Below are 11739 nucleotides of genomic sequence, written 5' to 3'. Positions count from 1 at the left end.
TTATCCTTATCTCTTTCCTAATTTGAATTTGATCAAATCAAGAGAAAATGATAAGAATAGTAGGTGGTTTCTTCATGAGTCATCATCCTTATCCTTTCCAAATTTCAATCAAGAGATAAGAGGATAAGAAGAAAATAAATCTGAAATTATGAGAAACAATTTGTGGTGACAACCCTATCCCACATGTGCGCAAACAAATAGGTTGGCGTGAGAAAGAAATCTAATTTCTTTCTTACACACTACTTTGTTTTGGCATTGGAAATATAGGACACCCCATGTGATGTGGCATGCAAGAATTTTGGCACCCCTCCTTAACCCTAATTCCCTCCTCCTTATAAAAGGGCTTCAATAGTTGGATACCCAAGCATAAGAAAATTAAAAGAGAAAATTATTTTCTTTAAGCCGTGCCTCCTCTCCTTTTCCTCTTCTCCATTCTTCCTCTTCTTCTCCATCTTTAGAGAGTCTGCGAGATTTGAGAAGAAGTTATTTTAGCCATCAAAGAGAAGTCTTCTATAAAGGAGCTAGCACCTGAGTGAAGACACTTGCCTCTGATTAGATCGACGGATGGCTCAGGGCCATCGGAGGGGTGAGTAGAAGCCAGGTCATAGGGTCTTGGCATAGTTTCGACCCTCCAGCAGCTCGCTGGTCTTCGACGTCCTCCTCTCAGGTCTCGATGATCCAGACATGGGGTGATGCCCATGTCAATGAGGTCATAGAGGCTTTTATACCAGCGATCTCAGAGCTTCTGGGATGCCATTCGTCAGACCGTTGTTGAGATTCTCCAAGATCCGTATCTGCACAATCAGCTGAGCTCATTGTCACAACTATCATAGCAGGTAAATCAAGTAGTATTAATAAATTTTTTGTTCTAAATTTTTATATTTAAAAATTTCACATAGTTAGGCTTAAGTCGGAAGAAAAAAATCTAGGGCTTAAAATTAATCTACCGATCCGATGGATGAACCAGAGGTGTAAATACATCCATATCATCGAATAAAATATGTGAAAATAATCCGTTCAAGAATCAGAGAAATATATCGAAATATATCCCTCCGTACCAATTTAGACTTCAAGTGAGAAGAAGAGGATATCTAGGAGGTCAAAATTTAATCTAACCATCTGATAGATGGATCGGAGGTGTCTATAGCTCCGTAACATCAAATGAAATATATAGAAATAATCTGTTTGAGAATCGAAAGAGTATATCGAAATATATCCCTCCATGCTAGTTTAGGCTTCAGTAGAAGAAAGGGGTATCCAAAGGGTCAAAATTCAATCTAACCATCCGATGGACGGACCAAAGATACCTATAACTCCATAACATTAAATAAAATGTATAGAAACAATTCGTTCAAGAATCAGAGAAGTATATCGAAATATATCCCTATTACAAGAATATATCAACATATAATTCTCCACAAAGGTTTAGGCTTGAGGTGTACCAGTTACTTTATTTTTACAGTTTCAATTAATTTAATTTTAAATTATTAATGATATTTTATTTTTTTCATTACAGGATGCTAGATCTGACTCTCATCCACTACTATAGTAGATGACGTACAGGAGGGGGATCTTCATTGATTTTTTTTAGTTTTGATGTAATGTATTTAATTTTGATATTTGAATAATGTTATCTTATATAATTAAATAATTTATATTTTTTATATAATATTAATTTTTTATTTATCATGATGATAGTTAATTATTAGTTGTTATAGTATCTATAAATATATGTTGGTTATCAATTTAATTATAGTAGATTTTAATAAATATATTTTATATATTTTTTTAAGAAAACTATTTATTAGCGACATCTAATTCAGTCACTAATAACGTCGCTAAATATTAGCGACAGCTATAGCTTATTAGCGACGGCTTTGCGATCGTTAATATATTTTTTAATTTTTTTAATTTAAATTACAAAATGATCTGAAAATTATTATAAATGATGGATATGTTGCCGCTAATTACTATCACTAATAAGTTATTAGCGATGGCTTTTTCCACCATCACTAATAATGATCTTTAGTGTTCAACTTTTTTTTGATGGCTTATTAGTGACAGCATGCCATCGCTAATAGTATTAGCGACGGCTTTTCAACAACTAGTGATAGTATTTAATCATCTCTAATAAGTAATTTTCTTGTAGCGACAATACCTACATCCACTTCCTAAACAATTTCTTGAAAATTTCAATTACAATCACCAAACTTACAACCCAATTGTTTTACTGAGATCACAATTAAATCCAATTGGTTTTCCTTAAGCACACTAGCCAAAACCTTTCCCATGCTACTCCTAAGCTCATATACAATCTAATTCAAGGCTTGGATGAGTCTATCCCCAAGTTTCAAAAACGATAAAAACTAGAATATAATTTAAAGCACAAACAATAAGCTGCTTAATGAGCAAATAATAAAGTTGTTAAAGTCCAAGATGAAGAGATGAGAAACTTTGTAATTAGTATGCCATTCTTCCTCTTGAAAGACATTTAAATGCACAAAATGCATATGGTTGGAATGTAGTTTTTCTTCTTGAATGCTCACTAAATGCTCATACAGAATTTTTGGCCTTTCAACTCACTTCTTTCTTTGTTTCTAGTGTGCTCTTATATTCTCTTAGGTTCTGTTACTTTATTAAAACCTTTGGCACCCATAAATCCATGTTAAAATATTCAAAAATGGGTTTTTAGCCATTGAGAGTCGAGAACTAACTATTGGAGCTGCTCTATGCAAATAATGAATGAGAAAATATAGTGGTTTTACATACAAAAAGCTTCTAAAAGAGCAAATAAAAGGTCAACGAAGCTCTTGGAGATCATGTTGAGGAAACTTTGCAACCAATGCACTTGAAAACACTTGAATACTTGAAGATTTTTTGTGGCTGGATGCTTATAGATCTCTCTTGAATGCTCACTTAACACTCTTAGATTTTTACTTTGTTTTTCTTTATTTCTTTGCTCTTCTTGTTTGGTAGCTCTTAAAACATCTTAAAATATCTAAATGATCATTTCTAGCCAGTGGGATTCAAAATCTAACCATTGGAACAATTCATTGTACTTCTGAATTTTTTGTAAAATAGCCATTAGACTTATTAGGTGCAATCAAGTCAGCTCGAGACCTAGTAGGAACCTATTCAAGCAAACTATGAGTCGGCTTAATAGAAGTAAAAGTTGACTCGAAATCTAATTCACAGTATGATTCTCTATCCTTCTTAAAAAGGACAACTTGAGATCAAGAATCGATTGGAGATCTGCTGCTAAAGAATACACTCTTTGATTGAGAAAGTTGACTCGCCAAAATAGGAGTTGACTCCTAGTCTATTCTACCTCACACATGCATGCCAAAATCGATTCTTTAAATCGACTCTTTAAAGCTTGGAGTTGGCTCTTGCCTCTTTTACTTGATTTTTAATAATATGGCTTCTTCCGTTCTAATTTCTTTGACTTCATAACTTATCACTCAAGGCATGCTCCCTAAGAATGATTTTAGTTTCTCGAAGCATCTTTTATATAAACTTCAATAACAACAAAATAAATACTTAAATATTTTATATTCATCAAAATCAATTCTTGGATCAACACATACCTATTCGAATAACTATCATTCCCCTCAAAATTTATTCCACAACTAAATGCAGCCTTGGATTTGGCTAGTTAGAGCTTTGAGAGTGTGATTAAGAGCAAGACCATTCACTTGTAAACACAACACTTGGTTATTTTAATTTTGGCACCGAAATATGAAAATTTTCTGTTTCGTCACCTTGTTGGACGGTGAGCACGTTTTGGGTTTATTGTGTTAGAAAGTATGTGGGGATGTTGTTCGTTGTCCACGAATAGTTTTTCATGTATTTTTTTGATTTACTAAAGGAGACCTTAGACAACTCTGACAATTATAACCTGCCTGTGTAATTCAGGAATGTTGTTAGGACTGAATTACAGGTTGAAACCTTCCATGGTCATCTGCTTCGCTCTACAAGGATACAGACGTTGCCATGTCTCTCGCTTGTCAATTCAAGTGGGGGTTGTGAGAAGGATCCTATAAGAGAAATGCGAACATAATAGAATCTGACTCTTATTCAAATAATCAATATTTTACTACATTATGGAAAGCTCATAGAATCCAACTCTTATTCAAACAAAAGTACACATTGATTGGAACAAATCTCAGAGATTTACCAATCACATTATGTAAAAGCAAAATTTGAAGATTTTTTTTTCCTGCTCATATCCCCTAAGCTGTTGAATGAATAATGCATATAAATTAGTAAATGCTTCATTTGTGCTTCTGAGTGTATTTTGGAGTTAGAAACGAGTAAGCATTCTGGCCAAGCAAAGACAGTTTAGCTTGTATTCAGATGCAACATTTGAAAGTTCACTGCAAGGTACTGATAAAAGTGGAAAAATCAACAAGCAAGCAACTCAGGGCCTTTAATGTCCTTCAGCTGCAAGCGTATGGAAAAGAGAATGACAGGAAAATTATGAAGCCTGTGATGCTCTTCATATGGAACTTGGATATCTCTTCAACACATGATGGAGAGAAAAGTTGCTAGCACCAGATGATTAATTCGGCCCTTTGATTGATTTTGATTACACAGGATATCATATTACTTCCTTTTCTAGTCTCAAAACAGCCATAAAGGCTTCTTGTGGGACTTCAACCTTGCCAATTGCTTTCAGCCTTTTCTTTCCTTCAGCCTGACAAATCATGCAAATGGTGAGAATTGGTTCATAAAATTCTCAAGTTCCTATTTGGTGCTTGATTGGTGTTCATGATTAGTCAATGAAATGTCATTTTCTAAGCATAGAATTATTATCTGTTACTTTATGTGCCAATGTATACTTGGCCTTTTTCACATCGGCATTCAGAGGAATACAAGTAACAATAACATATCAGAAGTTGCACTTGACTTAAATATATGAATCATGCAACTACTCCTCAAAGTAGCCTACATGATCTGTCTCAACCCTGTGCATCATTTGTAGATGGAGAAAAAATTCAATTATACATGGAACCTGTTACACTAATCATGAACTACACTCTAAACCACATACAATGAATTTAAATGCTTCTACACCGCCAGTGATGACAAAACATCATATCATGTCAGTCTATTTTGGGTCCACTTGAGTATAATAAATATGAGAAGTGCAGAATTTCTAATTTTTAGTTGATTAGTATTTTAAAGTTGTAAATTAGGATCTCCTAAATTTATGTTTCCTATCAATAGAATTTTGTGGTTGAGGCCCCAACATTATGATTGGAACTTAGATCAGGTCTCACAATCTCCCTACCAACACCTATCAATAGGCTATTATTTCATTCTATAGACTACCCACAAACAATTATTCTAAATAGTGATCATCACAATGGTGTTCGGACCCCTCTAAACTGTTGATCAAATAACATAACAGTTGTATTGTACCAGGATGCTATATATAATGTTATAGTGATCACAATAGTTATTTTGTGAACCTCTTTATCATTGACAGTATAAAATTACTGTTACAATAAATAAGGCAATGATGTTGTATTATATATAGAAGTAGAACAATACAATAAGAGGTATCCACAGTGTTGTCATTTAAAATGTTATTACCCAATATTTTCCATTATAACTACTGATAAATAGTTAGTTTAGTGTATTTCCTTTTTTAATTAGTAAGTGGTAAAACATACTTGTAATAGCTACAAATAGTTAATATTTCTAAACATCTTTTTTTTAATTTCTGGCTAAATAAATGCCATTGTAAAGTTAAAGTTAAAGTTATGTGAGCAGTAATAATCAAATGTTAAAAGCCGAAAAAAGGGCCAATAAGTCATGCATGAGTTGAAATCAGGGTTTGAATTATCAAGTGTTCAAACCAATATCAGCCAAGGATGTGTCTAGTACACACCATATCACACGCTGTATCACAAAGGGTATTCACCAATATGCTTTGACATAGCTTGCACATCCAGATATGCCTACAAAGTTGTCTTTTGCATTTTCTTCTTCCGGTTTAGAAAACCATTTTTATGTTTTATTATCCTAGTGTTATGTCTTTGCAAGAATCCAACAAAAAATGGATGATGGTAAGTCCTACTCTTAGCCATTCTCACACAGAAATGCTGACGATCTTATATCAAGTGGTACCAAGCAGAGTCACTAGCATTGGTCCGGTCTGGGAATGATACAGGACTAACAAATACACTGTGGTGTGAGCTAAGTTGAACTTGGGGCGTACAGCCTCCTTTGTACAGCCTCCAAGCTGCCATAATATGTGTTAACCAATTCAAGGCTGTTATGGTGGCACCTCAAAACTTGGTTAAAATTTAATATTAGAAATTCATGGTTAACTGAAATACAAACTAGATGTGACATTCCAATCAATGCAAGATGTAGTTCAATTAGCTTTCTCAAAAGCTATTCTAAAAACATGTAAAACTGATTATTTAATACTTTCAAAATCATTGAATGACTAAAAACATATATAAGCAAAAGAAAGATTTAATTATTGATGGCGTGCAACATTTGCCCCATACTCAAACTTTTAAGTAGGTGACATGGTGCTTCTTGATCTCAAAATACAATGACCGTGAACACCAATGGGCTTCCCAATGTGAAGGTGAACCCTTTGAACTTGTTGCACACTGAGTATAAATGCTAAAAGAAATAGGCAAAAATACTTTGAGAATTTTGGAAAATTTGGATGCAAAAACAAAGGATTGCTCAGGGTTCTCAATTGATTTTTAGTTTGTCCTTGCTTGAAGATGTTTCAACTTTCAACATTAAATGGTGCCTCTCTTGAACTATATCATCCCATATTGTACAAAGGTGTTGTAGATCCATCGAAAAAACTAACCTAATATCCTGATAGGCCAAGGGGTGTGCTAAAATGGTTTTTCTAGGAAGCTAATTCCTAAGAATATGAAGCCTAAGAAAGTAGTTTTAGCATATTTAGTTGACCATAGAAAAGTGGCATATTCTAATGCCTTATATTTGGTTGAGCATCTATTTTCCTAAAAAAGCTGTATAAAATACCTATTATATTCTTAATAAAGAAAAAAACCTTATCTGATTCTACTCATGGCTTTGAGCATACTTCTAGAAATAATCTCAATTCCCTTGCCATGGGAAGGCAAAAATCCATGTCCCACATAGATTTTTCTTTCCCACGGGGAATTCCCACCAAAGAGAAAAATTGTCATTCATTTTTAACAGGAACCATAAATTCATATTTAAATCAAATAATATAATTTGGTAAAAAGTCTAATGCAGACTTTAACCTAGATCTGACCTTTGATGAGGGTGGGCATGACTTGACATGGCATGGCTCGATAGATGGTTAAGTGGATATGTGCAAGCATATCGAAGGAACTTTTCCTTTAAAGGGCAAGACCAACATAAGTATGGCAAACATAAGGAAACCAAAGTTTCAAAACTTGACCAGATAAAGGATTGGATGTCAAGTAGAGGTTCGAGTAGCAATTCCGACCCAAACTTGTTATGCAGTTTAACATGACCCAAACTTGACCCTTCTAAGTTGACCAATTGGTCCATAAATCAGGCATGCATCAAGCTTGGGTTGGTTTAGGTTTTCGGTCATTGGATTCTAACCTATTAGGTAAATGTATTCAATGATTTAGTTTGAGAAAGACAAATAAGAATTATGCGAACACCAAGACTGAAGTGAATTGACCGCTATCTAATAAATAAAACTTAGAAAGATGGAATCATGCCATCCATCTAGAAATGCTACAGACAATGTTTTTCCCATCTTGCACCTCCAATGCTTTTTTTTTTCATCCCTTCCTTCAACTAATCCTTACTATCTCTATCTTTGTCCGTCTCCTGTCCCCTCTACTCTTTCCCTCACCAATTCTTCCCCCCTCCTTTCCAGTTTCTTTTCTTTTCTTTTAAAATCTTGGTAGGCTCCGTAACCACCATTGGCCCCTAGTTGCAACCACGTCTGCCACTCACTATCATCCTATGCTCATAGTTGAGGCTTGTTGCCTCCTACAATTATAGTCATCCCGCCTCATTGTTTTCCACTATCGACATCAAAACCAAGATTCGCTGAACTAGTATCGAGACCAATACCAATTGGCTACGGATTCAGTACCGTATCGATACACGATATGGCAAGACGTGCTAGTTCTAAACCCACATGCCAATCTCTTTTTTTTTAGATTTTTTCAATGTTTTTGGCTCTCAAGATCCCTAATCCTTTTTTTTTTGTTTCTTGAATGATTCTAAGCCCAAATTGATGTTTGTTGATATTATTTGATGCTTCTATCACTCTGGTACACCCTTAATGATGCTTCATGATGTTTTTGAGTGATCCTTCTATGTTAACATGGCATTACCTAGAATAAAACAAAACTAATGCCTTATGTGGATCCCAAGTCTTGGAAGGTGGAAGCCAAAGGTGGTGGTTATGGATTTGTGAAAGGTGTCATGATCTATAAAAACGATTTAACAGTAACACACTAAACAATGTTTATGAACGTTTTTGAGTGATTTGTCTACATCAATGTGGCATTGGCTGAAATAGATCAAAAGAGATCTAGAATGAAACCAAACATAATTAATACAATAAATTGCATGCATTTAAAGTATAAATACCAAGATCTACAACCTCATCGAGTGTCGATGTCGTTCATAGATGTCTGTATCATTTGCATAATCAAGAGGCACATTATCCATCTCTCTAACCAAGCGACATTGTAGTCCTGTATATTCATCCAATCAAATATGCACAATGGACTATAACTGATCTTAGATCTTTCACTGAAACTCTAGCTTTCAGAGATGTCCTTTGGCTTCGACTAATAATATGGCTGTAGAGTGGCCCATCCGAATATGCTGGCAGCAAAATTTGATCAAAAAAAACGCTCCAAACTACATAAGGTAGCAACACTGGAAAATGATGCCCTAGACGCACCAAACACATATCTACATGGACCATAAGTTACTAGTGGCTGCAGATACTAGGATCCAGAATATGAGGACAAACCTAAGATGTCCATGGAAACCTGAGATGTCTATGGATCCTACTTCACATGCGAGATCATCTGTAGTTTCATTATGTCTTGAACGATCTCGAAGAGTTCATCTCTTATATGCAATCGTATCCTCGTGGGCTCTACTAGCTCACATACCATGGTCTTTATCCTGCATAGCATGCATAAACTGGGACTCACCAATGAATTGAAGACCATCCTGCAGCTGTCTTATAAATGATGGTCTCATGTCCTCCACTCCCTTTTTAGCCACCAGATCCATGACTATCAGAACTATCATCATTGTTCTCCCTGATCTTTAAATCTGAATGAACTGACTCCACTCTTTATTGGGGCTGTAACTACATTTTCTTTTTTTTAAGGCTATGCTAAGTGGCTAACTGGCCTCCTCTCATGCCCCTCTCTAGCTGGCTATGCTGAGAGGATGGATGTCGTCCTCCTATTTGGGATGACCAGATAGCGTGTTGGCCTCATCCAAGCATCCTCGATCAAATCTTTGGGAGGATGTTCTGAACATGGAGTTACATGATAAATGAGTCCTTAGTATCCCTTTGGTTGTGGCTGATCAACTTAAAACCGACATGGAATATTATGATCTACCCATTGCTCACATCCACCCTAGCCTCACTAGCTATAAAATTGGTTGGTCATGGAGATGATCCTAGCTGATCAAGCTCCAGCTCCTGTTGCTAATGCATAAGCCATCTAATCATCAGATTATCATCCTAAACAAAAGCATCCGACATCAGATCTGTGTACTTTAGCTAAACTCTTCCTGAATGCATTTTAGCCTTAACTTTAAATTGTAGCGAATATATACCAGGTCATTCATGTATCTCTGTGTCAGATGGTTTCTCTGCTTGCTATGGATGAAGGTAAGGTAGACTAACTGTGCTCACAGCCACTCGAGAAGATCATCTGGAAGAGGATCTAGATGACAAGCCGCTTAAGATTCCTTGTTGACAAACCAAAATGTGGGTCTAGGACACAATGTGCATGTGCATCAACTTTCATAAACGAACACCAAATTTAGGGTGAGAGTAGCTTGCATGTCCCTAAACAACATTCTAATTTTACACTTATTTTTAAAATTTTATTTTTTAAATAATTTTTTAAACTAAAAATATATTTTTAATTTTAAAATAATATATTTAGTGAAACTTAATAATTTTAGCATCATTATATAAATCATCCATAGCAACATAAAATCATACCAAATTCAAAAATTTTGGCATGATCTCTTATTTTTCTAATTTTGAGAATATGCGACATTGAAAAAAAAAAGAGGAATGGAGATATGGGAGAGGCACTTGACCTTGAATCCGCCTTTAATCATCGATTTTTCACTTTTTTTTGCTTGAGGGGAGAATTTGAGAAAAAATAGTGAAAGAATGCCCTTACGAGGCTTCTCAAGCCTTCTCAGGCCTTTCCATCACTTTTATTGGAGTGATGGGTCTAAACTACCTTGAATCAGGCCGAACCACTCAGTTCATCCTAGTACTGCTCTGAACCCCCCCCCAGTTCAGAGTGGTTCCACTTGAGTTTCGAAAAAAAAAAGTCAAACTAACCCTGTCTTGTGCTGATATGGCTTGGCATGGGGTGAACCGGGCGGTTCAACCCGATTCGATATATCATGATCAAAATCATACATATACTCATCATAGTTGTTGGATCTCGCAATCTATCATGGCCATCGTTGAAACCAACCTCTGATATATGTTGCATCATTAATTCCTACCCATTGTAGTCTTTCCCTTCCTCCTCTCCACTCAATTCAAACATCATGATTACCCACATTGCAACTTCAAGGATTGGAGAATAGAAGAAATGGAACTACAAAAAAGGTCTCCTAGTTATAACTAGAAAGGTCCCTCCAACCAAGAGTTTCATTATTGATGGAAGCAATTCTTCTAAATCCATAAACAACTCTAATATTCACTTCACAATTCTAACAAACAAACGGAAGGCCATAAAGATTTAATTATGCACAAAATTTAAGATAATTAGGTCCACCTTTATCATGGTTAGGCCAAGATTTTACTTAAAGCTGACACATCATGTGCCAAACTCTCATCAACTCGAGCTCGAGGCATAAAGAATTACCTCTCTTGAAGGAAAAGTGATTAAGAACCTATGAAATTCATATGTTCTTGTTCTCCAAAAGAAATGTCTTGACTCGTAGCATATTTGGAAAAACCTTATACTCCCCCACATGAAGAGATGATCCATACTAAGGAAAACGATATTGGACATAACTATGCAGCAGAGTTGGTACTATACCATGCAAGGTTTGCCATACCATGCCGAACCAGCCGGTAAACCCCGTCTCGTACCGGACCGACGAGGAACCGGCATGATTCGACCGGTAAAATCGGTACACCAGCGGTACCAAAGAAAAAAAAATGAAAAGTGAGAAAGAAAGAGAGGGGAGGGAGGGAGGTGGGAACCGCCGGAGGGCTTCCAAGCTCCGTATCACCTGATAGGGCTTTCAAGAGAGCAAGAAAGAGAGAGAGAGCGCTCGGAGGGGGGGCGGAGAACCTATCGGACAGATGGTGCCTCCGTTGCGAGGCTCCCGATGGCCGGCGAGCCGACGTCGATGGCCTGAGGGCGGTTGAGCGGACGAAGCCCCTCTGCGGCTCCGCCCCCTTCTTTTTCGAAACAGACGTCTGTTTCAATTTTTTCTTTTTTTTTTGTTTTAAACTTATGAAGTCGGCAACTGGGTTACCGACTTCAT

General features: G+C 36.1%; 1 protein-coding gene across 8 annotated transcripts in view; it reads right to left on the bottom strand.

Moving 5' to 3' along the window:
- Positions 1-4233: 4233 nt before the first annotated feature.
- The window catches only part of LOC105032953 (translation factor GUF1 homolog, chloroplastic), a 178792-nt gene continuing 171286 nt past the window's right edge, over positions 4234-11739 (bottom strand). For all 8 annotated transcript variants that reach the window (XM_010907558.4, XM_073253777.1, XM_029261168.2 and 5 more), the window contains one exon: positions 4234-4696. In XM_010907558.4, the coding sequence (XP_010905860.1) occupies positions 4601-4696 (96 nt within the window). In that variant the 3' untranslated portion in view covers positions 4234-4600. The remainder of the gene's footprint in view (positions 4697-11739) is intronic.

Source organism: Elaeis guineensis, chromosome 3 (genome assembly GCF_000442705.2).
Source record: "Elaeis guineensis isolate ETL-2024a chromosome 3, EG11, whole genome shotgun sequence".
NCBI lineage: Eukaryota > Viridiplantae > Streptophyta > Magnoliopsida > Arecales > Arecaceae > Elaeis > Elaeis guineensis.
Note: the sequence above shows the minus strand (reverse complement) of the source record. Positions and strands in the feature narration are given on the sequence as shown.